The sequence below is a fragment of the Lasioglossum baleicum genome, chromosome 8 (genome assembly GCF_051020765.1).
Source record: "Lasioglossum baleicum chromosome 8, iyLasBale1, whole genome shotgun sequence".
NCBI classification, from domain to species: domain Eukaryota; kingdom Metazoa; phylum Arthropoda; class Insecta; order Hymenoptera; family Halictidae; genus Lasioglossum; species Lasioglossum baleicum.
The window spans coordinates 6,505,564-6,526,223 of record NC_134936.1 but is presented as its reverse complement, the minus strand read 5'-3'; the positions used below and the strand labels follow the sequence as shown (position 1 = coordinate 6,526,223).

Sequence of the window (20,660 nt, the reverse complement as noted above, 5' to 3'; positions counted from 1 at the left end):
CGTTTATAGAGAATTTACTGTAGTGAACTTTGAGCGCGGATATCTAGGAAACTATGCGAGATAGCGAAAAACTGAATCAAATCAATCTTGTGGCACATTTAGTCAGCTTTAATTTTCTATAGAATGGTCTTATCGCTAGGACGCATAGTTTCCGAGATATAAGTGGAAAACCGAAAAAGGGGACCTTCTACGTGCCTCCATGCACTCCACTCACCTCCTAGGAGTAGGGACTTTTAGTACGTTTACCTCCTAACTAGTCCAAACAAAGTCCCAAAGTTAAAAATTGTGTTGCTTCCATTTCCCTCTACACCCCCCTTATGAGCATTCATTGACTGGATTAATAGTATTCTGAAGCAGTGGGTCGACACAACGCATGGCTCTGTGTCTGGACTGCCTCGGAAGCAGTGGGTCAAAAAGCGCTTGCTTTTGGGTCTGGCGCAACATTCAGAGGTCCCAAAGCGAAAATATAAACGCAAACGTGTGCGTCGAACACATATCGTAAATCGATCGACGCATGTGTTTGAGTTTGGGCGATGCTCTTTCGCTTTTCTTCGCAAGTGAAATACAAGGAAAGACATACTAGATCGCATCATAGGAACGCAAACTTGTGCGACCAGAGGCACAGCAAAGAGCTACGACGAATGGAGTACGGATAACAAAATGCTGCGTCCAGACGCGCAAAGGAGATTCCACCTTAATTATACTTCCGTACGTTTAGTACAACTATCTTCAATAGAAAGGAAACGCGATTCTTCGTTGTAAAAACACACAAGATGGATCACGACCGTAAGGTTGAGGAACGAAACTTCGTTTTAATAAGATACAGAGTAAAATCTCTCAAGAAAGAAGAAAACATCTCGCACAAACCGCCTTTCAATCCATCATGCTACGCGGTTCCAGAGATTCTATGATAATGATTATCACTTACATTGTACTGCATCGCAGTTGACTGTGCCGCAAGGCCTGGATCTGAATAATGATTGCAAGCTTTAAGGAAGCAGTCGTCCGCGGATCTTTAGCAATTTTATCTAGATCTTGTAGGTACTTCGCATCACTCTCCTGATACTCTCTGCCAGCGTGTGTTTGCGTTTGTGTGTGTGTCCTGCGCTTTTTAACACCTTCCTCTGAACAGATTGGCATCTATGAACGAGAGGTGTAATTAAACAGTTATTTGACAATGTTCGAACTATAAACTCATGAAACATTTTAGATATTGTAGTGTACAATTGTTTTATTCGGTGAATGACCGCTTCGTTGTGGATCGACAGATTCTATAGTCTATAGGGTTCGCACTCCAAATTCACCCTTTTGCAAATCAGATTCACCCATCAAGAATATTTAAAATTAATTACACTTGAAAACATCTTCCTTGAGTTCAGGAAAGGTAGGGTACCGCGAAGTGAAGAAGAAACTTACTTAAAAATACTGTACAAAAGACTGAAACTGATTCGCAAAAGGATATACATATGTGACTTACAAAACGGGTGAATTTAGAGTGCAAAACCTGTAAGTAGGTTTGGTAGATCAACTTTTCTTGACAAATGTAAAAGAGTAAATGAGTGAAGAATTACCGTTGGTGGGTCCGCAGACTCAGGGCCCGGATCTGGCAATTCGTGTAACGACGGGACTGGATCCTTATCATCACACATCGCAGGTTGTTGACTTATCGCTGTATCCTCGTGATTCGTTGACGAATCGTGTGTCACAGAACCTGGATCTGAATCAGGATTGCATGCTTTGTGACGAGAGTCGTTCGCTAAATCCTTAGCGGATTTAAATAGATACTTTCTGCGATCTCTTTCTGCCTTGATTTTGCGCTTTGTAGCATCGTCTCTTGGTCTGAGAGTAGTCTACGAACGAAAGGTAAGTTTGTAATCAAACATTTCGTAAAGAATGGTTGACTTGTAATCTCCTAAATATAATAAATAATTATCTGGACCGTTGCACAATGCGGACAAATGGCCAAATATTCGGCACTTCTCTTTTGGTTAATAATGTATATTGTCTGACGATTCCGATCATAATCGACCAATCCTACTTTGTGCATATACTAAAGCAGGCGAACCTGGCAAACTTCAAACTCCCGCTTCGCTTGAGCGATTAACACTTTGCGCTACATTAAAAATATAGCTTTGCTTGAACTAAACCTCGCTACCTCAAAAGATCAAGGCCCTTGCGCTTCTTGTGCCTTCTCTTTTGTCTTTCTTTTCTTAATTCTAATTATCTTTCGTTTTCTCTTAATTTTAGTTCTTTTTCTTTGCGTTCGATTAGTGTTAAGGGTATACAATCCGGCTCGAGCGAGATTGTGGTGGCACATTCACACCGCTAGACTCTGTATACGTACACGTTTGGGTCCCCTACGTAGTCACAACCTCTAGATAAAAGATCGATCTAGCGCGCGAGCTCGTCAAAGTGGTCTACTTTTGCGTTTTCGAGGCGCCACTGTCACAAAATAGTGGCAGCACTGTCGCACCGCCCAATGCTTCTCGCGGCTCCACTACATGCTGCCGAATAATGCAAATTACGCCTAGAAAACGCAAAAGTAGGCCACTTTGACGAGCTCGCGCGTCAGATTGATCTTTTATCTAGCGGTTGTGACTACGTAGGGGCCCCAAATGTGCATTAGCGAGACGAATACCGTCCAGAGCCGGACCCTTGCAATCTCATGTACGTATACAGAGTCTAGCGGTGTGAGTGTGCCACCACACTCTCGCTCAAGAGAGATCTACACCCTTAAGTGGTGTCGGGTTCCTTTAGTTTAAATAAGTTAGTTTTAAGTTACATAAACTGGACATTGACTCTTGCTGTAACCAAACTAAGCTAAACGTTCTAGTGCCGTTAATTTTCGCATCCGTCCACGACCCTGCTATACCTTTACATCGTGATACAAACGAGTAATGAGATATGCCAGGTTTGTCCGCATTGTGCGTTGCAGTGATAATATCCCATGCCGAGCTTTATTGGCGGCAACAAGATGTAACTGCTTTCGAGGTATCAGTTTTCTTCTAGCAAATGTGCAAAGAGCAATTACGTAAAAAATTACCGTTATCGGCACCGATGGGCCTGAGCGTTTGTCCCTATAGTACATCTGAATCTCTCGACATATTGCTTCATTGCCAGGGCCCATCCGAAACGTCCCATTACCGTCTCGTTCGCAACCATCTTGCACAGGCGGTGGTCTTATCGCTGCTGGTTGGCGACGTACGGCGACGACCTTGGTGTTCGTTCGCGATTCCGGCAAGTCAGGCCGTGGTTCCTTCCACTGCAATGGAGGTCGGCGACGTACGGCGACGACCTTGGTGTTCGTTCGCGATTCCGGCAAGTCAGGGCGTGGATCCTTCCACTGCAACGCAGGTCGTCGACGTAGCTCTTCATCCTCAGGGTTCGTTGCCGTTTTTTGTGACTCAGGGACTTGACCCATACACTGCATTACAGGCCGTTGATATATCCCTGCATCCTCGGGGTTCGTTGGCGACGCTGGTGAGTCAGGGATTAGATCCATACACTGCATCACAGGTCGTCGACTCATCGCTACACCTTCGGAATTCAGTCGCGGATCAGGTAACTGAAGGACTGGATTCATATCCTGAAATATTGCCTGTTTACTAATCGCTGCATCGTCGGGATTCGCTGGCGAATGCAGCGAATAAGGTACTGGATCTTTATGCTGCAATACGAGTCGGTGACTTATCCCTGCATCCTCGTGGTAGGGATACGTTGGCGAATGCGGCGAGCCAGGGATTGGACGCTTACACTGCAATACGGCCCGTTGATTTATCCCTGCTTCCTCGTGGTAGGGATACGTTGGCGAATGCGGCGAGCCAGGGATTGGATGTTTACACTGCAATACGGCACGTTGACGTCTCCCTGCTTCCTTGTGGTAGGGATACGTTGGCGAATGAGGCGAGTCAGGGATTGGATGCTTACACTGCAATACGGCCCGCTGACTTATCATTGTATTCTCGGGGTTCGTTGGCGGTACCAGTGACTCAGGGTTTGGATCCTTCCCCTGCATCGCTAGTTGTTGACTTATCGCTGTATCCTCATGGTTCGTTGGCGACAATGGTGAGTCAGGGATTGGATCCATACGCTGCATCACAGACCGTTGATATGTCTCTGCATCCTCGGAGTTCGTTGGCGACGCTGGTGAGTCAGGGATTGAATCCATACACTGCATCACAGGTCGTCGACTCATCGCTACACCTTCGGAATTCAGTCGCGGATCAGGTAACTGAGGGACTGGATTCGTATCCTGAAATGTTGACTGTTTACTAATCGCTTCATCGTCGGGATTCGCTGGCGAATGCAGCAAATAAGGCACTGGATCCTTATGCTGCAATACGAGTCGGTGACTTATTCCTGCTTCCTCGTGATAGGGATACGTTGGCGAATGCGGCGAGCCAGGGATTGGATGCTTACACTGCAATACGGCCCGTTGACTTATCGCTGTATTCTCGGGGTTCGTTGGCGGTACCAGTGACTCAGGGTTTGGATCCTTCCACTGCATCGCTAGTTGTTGACTTATCGATGTATCCTCACGGTTCGCTGACGCATCGTGTATCTCAGTACCTGAATCTGAATCAGGATTGCATCCTTTGGGGAGAGAGTCGTTTGCGGAATCCGTAGCGATTCCATGTAGATGTTGTAGGCGTCTGAATTTGCTCAGCTGATACTTTCTGCCAGCTCTACGTGTCCTGCGCTTTCTGACCCGGTTCTCTGAGTTGCCTACCATCTACGAATGAAAGGTACGTTTGTAATTAATAGACTGTGGAACTTTATGCAAGATAAAAGTGTTCTGCATTGATTGTGAGCAGCAGGAGTAAAATACAAATTGATTTGATCCCTCAATATCACTTTGGTAGACTAAAAATATTACAATATTTTAAAATTTTTCTAATCTTAGACTGTTTGATATTTCACCCAACCAATCTCTTCGTAAATGCATAAAGATCCGCAGTCTAGTAATTAAACATGAAATGATTTTGGACGTTGCAGTGATAATCTATACGTTGAACGAGTGATCGCTTTGTTGTCCGCAACAAGATGTTACTATTATGATAAGACGACAACAGGGTGCCTAGCAGGTGACGTAGGCAAGAATCCGCGAACGATTGATTAGATCCTTCTATTGGCCGACGCGGTCACACGCGCTAATCGAATCGCGGGACGAATCCCACTAATATTATGCAGAAGGACAGACCCCTCTTGTCTCTGTGCCGTCATGGGGCTCATCTTGTCATCTCAGCATGGTAGGTTAGCTAGATCAGTTTTCTTTAAACAAGTGTACAAAGATCAAATTCGTAAAAAATTACCGTTGGTGGGGCCGGGGCCTCAGGGCTGTGATTCTGCCCCACAATATGTTGATTTACCGCTGCATTCTCGGGGTGCGGTGGCCAAACTATCCAAGAAGGCTTTGCATCGCCATGCTTCAATATGAGTCGGTAAATTATCCCTGCTTCCTCGTGGTGAGGATACGTTGGCGAATGCGGCGAGCCAGGGATTGGATGCTTACACTGCAATACGGCCCGCTGACTTATCATTGTATCCACGGGGTTCGTTGGCGGTACCGGTGACTCAGGGTTTGGATCCTTCCCCTGCATCGCTAGTTGTTGACTTATCGCTGTATCCTCATGGTTCGTTGGCAACAATGGTGAGTCAGGGATTGGATCCATACGCTGCATCACAGGCCGTTGATATATCTCTGCATCCTCGGAGTTCGTTGGCGACGCTGGTGAGTCAGGGATTGGATCCATACACTGCATCACAGGTCGTCGACTCATCGCTACACCTTCGGAATTCAGTCGCGGATCAGGTAACTGAGGGACTGGATTCGTATCCTGAAATGTTGACTGTTTACTAATCGCTTCATCGTCGGGATTCGCTGGCGAATGCAGCAAATAAGGCACTGGATCCTTATGCTGCAATACGAGTCGGTGACTTATTACTGCTTCCTCGTGATAAGGATACGTTGGCGAATGCGGCGAGCCAGGGATTGGATGTTTACACTGCAATACGGCCCGTTGACTTATCCCTGCTTCCTCGTGGTAGGGATACGTTGGCGAATGGGGCGAGCCAGGGATTGGATGCTTACACTGCAATACGGCCCGTTGACTTATCGCTGTATTCTCGGGGTTCGTTGGCGGTACCAGTGACTCAGGGTTTGGATCCTTCCACTGCATCGCTAGTTGTTGACTTATCGATGTATCCTCACGGTTCGCTGACGCATCGTGTATCTCAGTACCTGAATCTGAATCAGGATTGCATCCTTTGGGGAGAGAGTCGTTTGCGGAATCCGTAGCGATTCCATGTAGAGATTGTAGGCGTCTCAGTTTGCTCAGCTGATACTTTCTGCCAGCTCTACGTGTCCTGCGCCCTCTGACCCGGTTCTCTGAGTTGTCTACCATCTACGAATGAAAGGTACGTTTGTAATTAATAGACTGTGGAACTTTATGCAAGATAAAAGTGTTCTGCATTGATTGTGAGCAGCAGGAGTAAAATACAAATTGATTTGATCCCTCAATATCACTTTGGTTGACTAAAAATATCACAATATTTTTTAATTTTTCTAATCTTAGACTGTTTTACATTTCACCCAACCAATCTCTTCGTAAATTGCAGTGATAATCTATACGTTGAACGAGTGATCGCTTTGTTGTCCGCAACAAGATGTTATTACCGTGGTAAGACGACAACAGGGTGCCTAGTAGGTGACATAGGCAAGAATCCGCGACCGATTGATTAGATCCTTCTAATGGCCGACGCGGTCACTACTACCATTATGCAGAACCATAGACCCCTCTTGTCTCTGTGCCGTCGTGGTTAGTAGGTTAGCTAGATCAGTTTTCCTTGAACAAGTGTACAAAGATCAAATTCGTAAAAAATTACCGTTGGCGGAGCCGGGGCCTCAGGGCCGGGATCCTGCACCACAATATGTTGACTTATTACTGCATGCTCAGGGTTGATCGGCGGATACGGCGACATGCAGCCTGGTTCACACCAAGTCCACGCAGGCAATTGACTTATCTCTTCATCCTCGGAGTTCCTTGGCGAATACAACCGGACTGGATTCGTCCACTGTTTCGCTAGCTGTTCACGTATTGCTGCATGTTCAGAGTTCATTGACGGACACGGCAACACATGGCCTGGTTCCCACCAGCAGGACAGAGGACGTTGATTCATCGCTGGATCCTCAGAGTTCGTTGGGGAACGTGACGACGCAGGAACTGGATCTTTAGACTGTATCACGGGCCGTTGACTGATCGTTGTATCCTCCAGGTTCGTTGGCGATTCCTGTGACTCAGGGACTTGATTCTTACACTGCTGCACAGGTTGTTGACTTGTAGCTACATCCTCGAGGGTCGTTGGCAATTCTGGGGACAGAGGGACTGCGTCCTTATACCGCTTCACAGGTCGTTGATGTATTGCGGCATCTTCATGGTTTGTTGTAGAATCGCGTCTCTTAGAACCTGGATCTGAACCAGGATTGCAACCTTTCAATTTCGAATCGTCCATGGAATTCTGAGCGATTCTTGATAGATACTGTAGGTGTCTCATTTTGCTCTCCTGATGCTTTCTGCCAGCTCTATGTGTCCTGTGCTTGTTAACACCATTTTCCGGATTGATCACCGTCTATAAACGAGAATTATTGTTGTATTTAACTATTTGTTGGATTAAGGCGGTAGGATAATCACGTGACAAAACTATCAAATAACTAGAATCTTATTAGATTTTGGGTCGAAACATGGGTTGCAACCCGCGGCTTTTTGTCCTTATTTGAGCAGATTTTGGGCTGGTTGCAGGCTCATTCTAAAGAGGAAGGTTAGATGTGCCCCATCATATCAGTCAAAAAAGTCTTTTAGCGACAGAAAAGTACACTGGAATCTGCGGGTATTTTCTCAATTTTTTCCTCTACTTTGGACACACATATTATGAGATACAAACATAATCTCGTTAAATCAATAGCTGAGTGCGCTACATCTACCCTTTCCCTTTAGAATGAGCCCTCACCCAGCCCAAAATCTGCTCAAATAAGGACAAAAAGCCGCGGGTCGCAAACCCATTTTTCGACCGAAAATCTAGTAAGATTCTAGTTCCCCTTTGTAGTTACTTAAGTGAGGGTCCTACCCCCTTAAGTAATTTGTTATTGTTTTGTAAGGGATTTGTTAGTCAAGTAATTAGTAGACTACGGATCTTTATGCATTTATATCAAAATTAAGTAGATGAAATTGAAAATAGTTAACAAATTTTTTTAATTGATGATGTCAATATATGATTTCTCCTCTTTTAAAATCTTTAAGGGAAGAAATAACGTTCGATTTCATTTCTATTTCTTGCAATCTATGCAGACAATTTTTATTTTGCACAAAGGTCCGTAGTCTATTTAGTAAGTAAACTAATAAGTTTAGGTGTTGCAGTATACATATTGCAATTGTTTTACTAAACGAATTACTACTTTGTTGGTCATCGACAGAATGGACGTACTAAATAGGTCGTTGCACATGAAATGTCTGATTCATGACAGTTACTTTAAACGAACTCAATTGTCTGTATGAATTTTATTGATGAAAGTAACCTAATTTGTACAACAATGAGCCATTTTAATGTGAGGGCACCATAAATTTTTTACTTTGCGCCATTATAATTTCGTTTGTAATGAAACACATACATGGTCTGGTATAATAGTAAGGTACTATGTCCAATTAACAATAGTGTACATTTTATTTACATAATGTACATTTTACATTATTGGATCTATAATACTTTTGAAATGAAATAATGTCTGATTTTGATGTTACTTTAATATCCGGACACTTTTAAAAATTAATATTTTTTTGTTATTTTGTATACATACTTAGAATGTGATTTAATAATAACTTTCTTTATAAGCGTTGAGATATATTACAAATTATTTTGTTTTCAAATACTCGGTGATAATATTACTCCATTCCTCTGTTAAACAACTCTCTGTTAAAACAAAAATTCTGTTGCTTCAAATCAGAGTTGGGCAAAATGTAATTTCAATTACAATTACTTACCAATTACTGTAATTTGGAATTGCAGAAATACAATTACAATGACATGTAATTGTAATTGGTAATTGCAATTACTTGACGGATCAATGTAATTGTAATTGTGGTCCGCAATTACAATTACTGGTTGAGCGAACGTAATTGTAATTTTATTTCTGCAATTCCCAAGTAATTTTAATGCAATTACAAATAATTGTAATTGTTAGTTGCAATTCCTTTCCAAACAGACGACACTCGCGCGTGAACATTCACACACCGCTAGGGTACTCTCACACACCGCTAGACCATGTATACGTACGCGAGGATTGCAAGGGTCCGGGATTCAAAATCGCTAGATGAAAGATCAATCTAGGCCATTGTTTGCCTCCAAAGTCCTTCTTTGACGTTTCTCAGCAATGGTTTTGCAATATTTGGCTGCATGTTGCCCATCGCATGTTGCAGTCACGCCGGCGTAGTAGCCTCTCCGACGGGCAACAGGCAGCCGAATATTGCAAAACCATTGCTGAGAAACGTAAAAGAAGGACTTTGGAGGCAAACAATGGCCTAGATTGATCTTTCATCTAGCGATTTTGACTACTAAAAAACCCCGTCCTTGCATTATCGAGAAATCAGAAGTTGAATCCCGGACCCCCTTGCAATCCTCGCGTACGTATACATGGTCTTGCAGTGTGTGAGAGTACCCTAGCGGTGTGTGAATGTTCACGCGCGAGCGTCGTCTGTTCGGAAAGGAATTGCAACTACCAGTTACATGTAATTGTGTAATTGGAATTGCAATTACTTTCGCTCAATCAGTAATTGTGAAAGAAGTAATTGCAATTCCTTAATACTGTAACGTGTCTTGTTCCCGGTCTCGGTTGATTTCGATCTGGATTCCCTCCGTTGCTGGTTAGCTCGCCGCGCCAGGATTCGTACATCTACAGCACAATTAGAGAACTTTGAGCGCGAATATCTTGGAAACTATGCACGATAGCGAAAAACTGAATTTGGAATATACAGGGTGAGTCACCAAACGTTTGTACCTCAAATATCTTTGTTGTTTCTAAAGGCGGCGGAGAGAATAATCGGGATCAGGAAGTACGGAGTGCATATAAATAAAGACACGTGGAATTTATGTTAACGTACGCTCGCTGCCAACGAGTCTCATTATGTCGCGGTCGCGAGAGTGCTGGACGCGAAATACGTTTACGATGTTCGCGGGTTGCCTTCGTACAGATGGATCGCGGTGTTTGAAATCGAATACGTCGCGGAATCGATCGTGAACGAGATGCTCGACGGTGTGAACGTTTTCGGTATACAGGAGTGTGGTGGAATGATAGTACGAGTGAACAGGGTCAGTAGGTGATACACCGTGACTGTGGAATAGTGTGGTGTATGAAAGTGAACAGGATTCAGCTGGTGACACACCGTGGCTGCGGAAGAGAGTATCGACACGCAGTGATGCCAAGGCTGTGGCAGTGATGCCAGAGCTGTGGTACTAAACCATACCCCCACCATAGCCTACTATTGCCCCTCCGTCGTGTTCCAACGCGCCCGCGCGCTACACTCACCAGCGTATCACTCTACTGTATCCGTAGAGGTACGCTGGTGAGTGTAGCGCGTGGGCGCGTTGGAACACGATGGAGGGGCAATAGTAGGCTATGGTGGGGGTATGGTTTAGTACCACAGTACCACAGCCTTGGCATCACTGGCGACACGCCGTGCTCTCGAAGTCAGGATTCGGCTGGTGACACACTGTGGCCGAGGAAGAGTGGCGACTCGCCGTGCTCTCGGATCAGGATTCAGGATGCAACAGGTGACATACCATATCTAGAAGAGTGGCGACACGCCGTACTCTAGGAGGTGGGTTCTCACGGCCGGCTTCGAGGTGTTCGCTAGTGATGGGCATTATCGACTAAATTCAACTATCGACTAATTACTATTTAGTTACTACATACTATCGAATATTTAGTCGATAGTTTTTAGTCGACTGAAATTTCGTTTTAGTGGTTATACGTCTAGATTGCGGGCTATAGTCTATGCCTACGTATAGATCTCATTTCTCACTCACTCTTACAGCATTGTACTGCAGTGCTCACTTAGTATTATAGGCACAGTAAGAGTAAATTGGGGTAAATATACCAGACAATAATTAAATAATTAATAATAATAAAAATAATTTTTAATAATTCGATATCGCTAATGAGTGAATGTATTTGATAGTAAATCTTATAAAATTTATTCAAAACATCCGCCGTTAAAATTCAACCAATAGCTCGCGACTGATTCAGTAACTGAATTTAGTCGATAGTTTTCAGTCGTTTACAGGTTATTCTCGTAATTACTCTTATTCTCGATGTTCGCTTGTTAAATGAATAGTAGGACAGTATGGGACAGTACAGAGATATTAAATTTCGTGATTGAATGATTTTGTCTTTATTTAATAATAAATTCATATACTACGTTATAAATATAAATGTACACAATTTATTTATATCACATATATAGTTTATATTGCATAAATAGCAATAAGATTTTAACATCCAATATGAATTAAAGTATTGAAATATCTATTACATATTTCATTACTTGCATATTTGCACGTCCTGTCATAATTATGAATTTCTAACCTTTTCGTTTCATCGTCTGACACTGACATTTGAAATTTCAAGATGGCGACGTGTAAACAGTCGACTGAAAATAGTAACCCCACCACTACTAAATTCAGTCGATAGTTTAAAAAATCAGTCGACTGAAAATAGTAGTTGAATACTATCGATTTAGTCGATAGTTTTTAGTCGATGGTGCCCATCACTATTGTTCGCTAGGCGAAGTTTGCTCGTCGTCGACAGCGTGGGAAACCTAAGTATGTCAGAGCATATACTTACGCTGGTAACGATGTTCAGGAGCGATCTCAACCAGTGATGCCAGAATCATGGGTCGTGGGTTTTTTCCCCTCCGCTCGCTCAGTCGACTCGACCCCCCACTCTGACGCACCGTCGTCGCCAGGTTGCTTCTACTGCGCACGCGCTACACGAACGTATCTCTACTCTGTCCGTGTGAGTGCCTGTTCGATTGCACGCGCGCTACACACACCAGCGTACCTCTACTATGTCCGTGTGCGCTGCTTGTGCGCTTGCGCCAGCCACAATCTATTTTTAGCACTCTCCATCCACATCCACGCCTGCTTGACGGAAACGAAACTGATTCTGAAATTCGGCCGTCGAGCCGTCGAGCGTATCAATCGCAATCTGGAGCTAGCCTTCGAGTCCCCGCGTGCAGCGAGTTTTATTTTTATTTTTCATTACTTTTTTAATTACATTTTTTAACCTTCCAAAAAATTTAAATATATATTATATGTATATTCGTAAGTTTGAACCCTTTATCTCAACCAGGAGGGTAGTGAAAGGGTAAAAACTAATTATTGGTTTTTCCCACATTTTCCCTATTTAATGGTATACTTAAAAATTCTAGAAAAATTCTACAAAATTGTAGATATTATTCCTTATGATTGTGAATTTTTTCAGATTTTTTGCAAATAGTAAGTATGAAAAATCGTATAGCCGGATATAAGATGGTCAAAAGTGCTCATCCAAATTAATTTTTAATCACACCATGTTCAATAAAAAATTACGAAAAAATTCATGAACATTCTGCCTAATAGCATACACGCGATTGAGACCAATTTCAAACTTTTTGGTTGTAAATAGCCAATGGGTATAGCCGGATAAGATAGTCAAAAATGCCCTTGAACCGAATTTTATCGACGATGTCCCATTCGATATAACACCAAGTTAAAACATACTGTGCAAAATTTCAACCCTGTATCTCGATCGGGAGGGTAGTTATGGGGTAAAATCGAAAAATCAGTTTTTGGCCTATTTTCCCTAGTTAATGACGTTTAGAAATTCTGAAAAAATCTGACACATGTCAAGAACCCAAATACATACTTTGCAATTAGTTTCAGATTTTTAAAAGGGAAATATCCTGCTTGTAAAAAATCAAAAACCTCAAAAAAATTGAAAAAATGCAGATTTCACATGGAAGTTCTAGAGTGTCCACATTTATATTTTTACAGTAGCAGTATATTGTTATAAGTATTGTTCATGAATTTTTCAGATTAGTGCGCTGTTGTTAAAAAAAATAAAAACCGATTTTTTCGACGTTTTTTCCGCGAAGAACTAAGCTAACCTTAAAATTGTTACGTTCTATTTATTCTGTAAGTCTATCAGGCTCTGATAAACCTTGAGCATTCTACAGAAGTAATTAAAAAATGAAATCAACTTAATTAATATTTCTACAGTATAGACATTACATCTAGAAATATAAATCACGTTTCCAACAATTCAGTTGGCTCAGTGCATTAGGCGTTCGATTGTGGACCGGCCTATGCTAGGTTCGCGCCCGTCGTAGATTTATTTTTTTTTATTTCATCTCAATTCTCTTCTTTTTTTATATCTAACTTCACACTAGTCAAGGATATTTTTGTAGAATTCTTTTAAAAGCAATATTAAGAAATTTAAAAAGTATTTTAAGGTAAAATACACCAAATATAGTAGTTGTGTCTAACAGAGTCGTAAGGCGAGTAAGGAAAAGAAAAGGTAAACGTATAAAGGTGAATAAAGGTAAAAGTTAATGAAACATCAAAAGTTTGTCATTCTAAATATGCTTTTATAGATCCGTTAGTTTATTGACAAGTATCGGAACATCTGCTTTCACTGTGAAATATTTCATTAGCAACCCTGAGTGGTACATACACAACAATTGCTGTTCCGCATAAGAGACGAGGTACCAAATTGAATGCCTCAAAAGAAGTAAATAACAATAGAGCCATTTCTACAACTTGAATTTCTTTCTTTTCTCTATAACAAAGTATTTAAAATTCGAAGACACATAAATGGAATTACTGCTGAAAATGTCGAGTACTGCCAGAAGTTCCTCCAATTTTCAACATAAATAAATCTTTCAATTCATCGATAAAATAAAATATGCTTTACAGAAAACACGATAAAATGAAACTGAGATAATTACGATCCGCACAAGCTATGTATGTATTATAATTTTTTTGCGAATTTCACCTTAAAATATTTTTTTTGAATATGTAGATATTGCTTCTAAAAGAAATCTACAAACACACCATTGATTATTATATAGTCAGACATAAAAAAAAAGAATTAATCAAGTAAAAAAAATGTATACCTATGCCGGGAGCGAACCTAGTATAAGCAGTCAACAGTCGAACGCCTAACGCGCTTTTTTTTTTTTTAAACATGTTTATTGAATATATTAGTACAATCAGAGTTAACAGGAGTCAACAAGAATAATAAAAATCTCCACACAGTATTGCTATGTTAAGCTGATTGTTCGCTCGCGTGCGAATCTCGGTGCTTGACAAATCTTTGGACGGTGGAAGAATAAATAGGAACTGTGTAACGGTTGGATTACTTGTAAGCTGAGGCGCCTTGGAAGGGAGAATGGGGAAAAAGTTTTATTAAAAAAAAACCCCTTAACAGTCTTTGGTATAGGATGTTTGCTTAAGTACTACTTAGGGACTAACTTATTACTAACAACGAAATATACATATTGTATACATATAATATTAGGTAGCTATCGTGCCACGGTACAATATGATGATGTTGAGTTTTACATGTAGATCTCTCAAGTCATTTAAGTGGCCCTAGTGTGATGTTGGGCACTATAATTTTCCGCTCGAGTAGCTCTCGCATGTGAGTGTCATTTGGTGAGAGCCACCAGCATTTTTTTTTATCTAGTCGATGAAAATCTTGATGATCTTTCCTAGGTATGAACGCCTAACGCGCTGAGCCAACTGAATTGTTGGAAACGTGATTTATATTTCTAGATGTAATGTCTATACTGTAGAAATATTAATTAAATTGATTTCATTTTTTAATTACTTCTGTAGAATGCTCAAGGTTTATCAGAGCCTGATAGACTTACAGAATAAATAGAACGTAACAATTTTAAGGTTAGCTTAGTTCTTCGCGGAAAAAACGTCGAAAAAATCGGTTTTTATTTTCTTTAACAACAGCGCACCAAACCGAAAAATCTGAAAAATTCATGAACAATACTTATAACAATATACTGCTACTGTAAAAATATAAATGTGGACACTCTAGAACTTCCATGTGAAATCTGCATTTTTTCAATTTTTTTGAGGTTTTTGATTTTTTACAAGCAGGATATTTCCCTTTTAAAAATCTGAAACTAATTGCAAAGTATGTATTTGGGTTCTTGACATGTGTCAGATTTTTTCAGAATTTCTAAACGTCATTAACTAGGGAAAATAGGCCAAAAACTGATTTTTCGATTTTACCCCATAACTACCCTCCCGATCGAGATACAGGGTTGAAATTTTGCACAGTATGTTTTAACTTGGTGTTATATCGAATGGGACATCGTCGATAAAATTCGGTTCAAGGGCATTTTTGACTATCTTATCCGGCTATACCCATTGGCTATTTACAACCAAAAAGTTTGAAATTGGTCTCAATCGCGTGTATGCTATTAGGCAGAATGTTCATGAATTTTTTCGTAATTTTTTATTGAACATGGTGTGATTAAAAATTAATTTGGATGAGCACTTTTGACCATCTTATATCCGGCTATACGATTTTTCATACTTACTATTTGCAAAAAATCTGAAAAAATTCACAATCATAAGGAATAATATCTACAATTTTGTAGAATTTTTCTAGAATTTTTAAGTATACCATTAAATAGGGAAAATGTGGGAAAAACCAATAATTAGTTTTTACCCTTTCACTACCCTCCTGGTTGAGATAAAGGGTTCAAACTTACGAATATACATATAATATATATTTAAATTTTTTGGAAGGTTAAAAAATGTAATTAAAAAAGTAATGAAAAATAAAAATAAAACTCGCTGCACGCGGGGACTCGAAGGCTAGCTCCAGATTGCGATTGATACGCTCGACGGCTCGACGGCCGAATTTCAGAATCAGTTTCGTTTCCGTCAAGCAGGCGTGGATGTGGATGGAGAGTGCTAAAAATAGATTGTGGCTGGCGCAAGCGCACAAGCAGCGCACACGGACATAGTAGAGGTACGCTGGTGTGTGTAGCGCGCGTGCAATCGAACAGGCACTCACACGGACAGAGTAGAGATACGTTCGTGTAGCGCGTGCGCAGTAGAAGCAACCTGGCGACGACGGTGCGTCAGAGTGGGGGGTGGAGTCGACTGAGCGAGCGGAGGGGAAAAAACCCACGACCCATGATTCTGGCATCACTGATCTCAACTGGTGCGTACCTGTGCATTGAATAACGTCTCGAGCTCTGGCTGGCCGTGGCGGCTTTTATAGCTCTCGATTAGTGGTGGGAGTGGTAGCGGGGTGCTGTGATTCGCGGATTGTTTCTAGACGAGGGGGTGGCGCGACGCGGTCCGTCTCGACGCGACGGGGCAGTGTCGCCAGAAAGTGACCGAACCGTCACTCGAGGGGAATACAAGGTACCCCCTCTCTGATGACCAGAGTAATATGTGATACGTTGCGCGTGCGCGATGGAGAAGCAACAACGACTGACATTTCGCAGGTTTTAGGTTATTGCCGCGTATCGTATCGTACCTATTATGTACATATGAATCATGTGGGTCGTTCTAAATAGAGACTGTAAATATTCTTTATTATAAATAAAATTAATTGTAACATGTGGGAGTTTCAGTCGTGAAGCGAAGTATGAATGCTTACTATATGTACAATTGAAAAAATCTTGAAATCTGTATGTATGTAGTACTGAGTTACATTTCAGTAAAATCAATAAATCATAATATATTTTAACACTGTTAACCCTCATACGCTCCTCAAAAATAGTTGCATAAAAGAGACTGGGATCATAAATTCACTCATTTTTCTTCTAAACGATAAATTGACAAATTATGTTTTATTTGTAACGTTACATTTTAAAGAAATACAACTCACAACATAGACATAAAGGGATCAATAATTACATAGTATGTGAAATAAGTAAATGGGTGAATTTTACTCGGCAATAACCTAAAACCTGCGAAATGTCATGTCATTGTTGCGTCCCCATCGCGCATGCGCAACGTGTCTTCCATTCGCCCCACTAAATCCCCGTCGCGCACGCGCAACGTGTCACATATTACCCTGGTCATCAGAGAGGGGGTACATCATTTCACCGTGACTCCCCTCATCTGGCGACACTGCGTCGGGGATACGGCGGTTCGTTCCGAGAAGTGATCGACGGTTGATCTTGGTTTGGTACTATCCGGTTTATGTTATGTTTAGTAACAGGCCTGTACGGTACAGGTCTGTTACAATACAATTACAGTAATTGTAATTGAGTCTAACAATTACTTCAGTGTAATTGAGTCTAACAATTACTTCAGTGTAATTGTTCTTTTAAATTTTTATGTTTTTGAACATTTCACCGTTTTCTTATTGTAATTATGAAGATATGAAGAAGATGAAGAATTACGAAGATGTAATTAATTACTCATGTAATTAATTCCTGCCCAACTCTGCTTCAAATCTCTTCTCTCTATTCGCTTTGTTTATAAATGGTTTTCTCTGAGCAATTATTTAAACTAACCACTTCCTTTCAATACTCTATGTCCTATTTGGCAATGCATTGTCTTCCTAGTCTCTGTGAAGAGATCATGAGCTAGTTTCGTTGTATGACATTGTATGTTATATGTTTTGTTATACATATTTGTTATATAATATGTATCCAGTTTCTTTGATTGGCCTATTTGTAGTATTAGTCCAGTCGCTAGGTCGAAAAAAGGGCGTCTACCTGGAAAGTATTCCGAACTTAATGAAATTTTGGCACGTCATTTGGGAGTACTCTGGGGAGTCGAATCTGAGTTTTAGACCTCAAGGACCCTGTGCTAACTTGGGGAGGGCGAAAAAACCACGATTTTTGTTACCTATTTTTGGTATTGCGCCTATAACTCAAAAACTATGGGTCCTACGAACTTTTCCTTTTCATTTTTGAAAAAAGCACTGTTCCAACGTATTTTTTGATCCAATAGGTACCGAGAGACAGGTGTTCAAAACGATGAAATGTTTCTCAACATGACATTTTGAGCCACACATTGTGACATTTAGCAGGAAATTTGCAAGTTTTTGGCTCATAATTTTAGTTTTTCAACACATGTACATATAATCTACATACTATGTATACCCCTTACATTGTGTGGTTCAAAATGTCATTTTGAGAAACATTTCCTAATTTTGAACGCCTGTCTCTCGGTACCTATTGGGTCAAAAAATACGTTGTAACAGTGTTTAATGCTCTTTTCAAAAATGAAAAGAAAAAGTTCGTAGGACCCATAGTTTTGAGTTATAGGCGCAATACCAATAACAGGTAACAAAAATCGTGGTTTTTCCCCCTCCCCAAGTTAGCACAGGGTTCTCGAGGTCGAAAAAACTCAGATTCGACTCCCCAGAGTACCTCCAAATGACGTTCCAAAATTTCATTAAGTTCGGAATACTTTCCAGGTAAAAGTACCTGGCGACTGGACTATATAGGCTCTACACGATCCTCATGTTTAAATCTTGTGGAAATATTTCCTTCTGTGCGTGTATTTATAGTAAGTATGGTAGCAATTTATTACAATTTATGTATACAATTTTCCTTTGGTATTTTATGCAAAGTAAAAATTGCCTGCATTAATTGCATAACACAGAAATAAACATACATTAATAATTAAAATCATATGAAAACAACAGAACAGAATTTACAAATTCCGTAAACGTTTTTTCTTTTAATTTTGCATTTGATCTACTCATTTTTATCATAAATAAATAAAATCCGTATTTTAGTTATAAGTATATTAAAACTAGTATTACCTTTGCTTGTCATTATGAAAAGTGGATTTCATAAATATTAAAATACAACTGATATTACAGGGCTTAATATTGTCTGTACTGACTACATATCAAGTTTATAAACAGATATTATTTTCGAATACTAATCTCTAATTGTTCCAGTACTCACTTAAGGCCAGTAATTAGTCACCTGGTCAAATCTGCAACGTAAGATTTTGACCAATGCCTGTTGCAAGCTTTTGTAAAAAGAATGGCAACAGATTTGAAACAGGCTCTATGGGGAACACGCATATAGGTTTTGCACTAAAAATTCACCCTTTTGCAAATCAGTTTCACCCATTAACCCCTTGCCTTACAATATCGTGTCTGACTCGTGATGAAGATTCTGAACAGATTCTGATAAAAATGTATGTTAAGAATTGCCATTAAATCGAAATAAAATTCTATTTTGGTCTTGTTAACCCTAGCATTCCCCGTAGGGGGGGATTAGGACTATTTATCTTGGGTGAAAATTTTGAAAAAATTGTTTATTGTCGTTTATACATTATAGTTTCTTATCCAGAAAGTTCTGTTGCTATAGAAAAAAAATTACAGTCCATAGAAAAGAAAAACACTGACATGAGCAGACCTGAACGCTCCTCTTATCTCCAAAGAATAACAAATAATCCCAGAACTAAGGATCAAATATAATAATTAGACTGCGGATTTTATGCATTTATGAAAAAAATGGGCACGTACAATTTCAAGCAGTGGACACGTTAAAAATATTTAAGGACATCAAGATATTGATTTCAGCTTACTAGGATAATTAAAAGGTGAGTACAATATATATTTGGCTCTGGTTTCCTGCAATCAATGTGATCATTTTTTAGTTTGCATAAAGATTCGCAGTCTCATAATAATATATCGAAACCCAAACAAAAATGCTATAAATATAAAAATCATGTATGCAAAAAGCATTCTATAAATATTGTATCCTGTCATTCATGTTCGTCATCAGAAGAATCGAGTTCGGAGTAGTATTGATGTACACACTATCTTATATTATTGTATCTTATATACATATACATCTAAACACAATATAGAATGTTCATGAAGTATCACACACTTAAATATTATCAACCTTTTCTTTTTAAATAATTCTTTCTTAGGAGAAATGAGTAAAGAAGTGCATGGGCTCGAGGAGCCCCTCCGTTAGGAGTCCGCATGACGGATCAGAGCTTGGGAATGCTAGGGTTAATATACAGCTATTGGAGAACATATGGGCATACAATTTATACCAATTTTCTTCTTTTTTAGGAAATTACGATCTACGAAAAAGTTCTAATCACTGAAAGCGTAAAATACATTGTATGGCAAGGGGTTAAGAATACTTAAAATTAATTGTTCATTCATATAGACACACGTGAACGGTGTAATTACTGCGAGGAACTGAATGCTCAATTCGCTTCAATAAATACATATGTACTTTCACTTTTTAAATTTATTGATTAGAACATGGCTATAATGAATATACATATTTACACAGAGTTTTCATACATTACAAAGTTAATCAATTGGTAATTAATTTTAAGTAAGTATTTGATGTACATCTTTGAAATTGATTTGCAAAAGGGTGTACTTGACTTGCAAAATTGTTGATCTGCTCACCCAATGTGCTTCCAGTGCCTGCACATCTTTGAGCGCGCCAAGGGAACATAGTACACACGCATACAAGCACTTTTTTCATTCACATTTATAAATTCTTTTGTCATAAGCTACCGCAAGGCTTCGTTACCTTGACAATGTAACGAACAAATGAAATTATTCTTAATTAGTCAAGTTGTCT

The 20,660-nt window shown here is 40.1% G+C and overlaps 1 protein-coding gene across 1 annotated transcript in view; it reads right to left on the bottom strand.

Moving 5' to 3' along the window:
* LOC143211317 (uncharacterized) overlaps positions 1-9,259 on the bottom strand; it is a 45,809-nt gene extending 36,550 nt beyond the window's left edge. The window contains exons 1-6 of the mRNA XM_076428845.1: positions 9,036-9,259; positions 6,886-7,629; positions 5,313-6,404; positions 3,044-4,732; positions 1,572-1,850; positions 929-1,140 (exon numbers count right to left, since the gene is read on the bottom strand). Of these exons, the coding sequence (XP_076284960.1) occupies positions 929-1,140; positions 1,572-1,850; positions 3,044-4,732; positions 5,313-6,404; positions 6,886-7,554 (3,941 nt within the window). The 5' untranslated portion in view covers positions 7,555-7,629; positions 9,036-9,259. The remainder of the gene's footprint in view (positions 1-928; positions 1,141-1,571; positions 1,851-3,043; positions 4,733-5,312; positions 6,405-6,885; positions 7,630-9,035) is intronic.
* Positions 9,260-20,660: the final 11,401 nt, after the last annotated feature.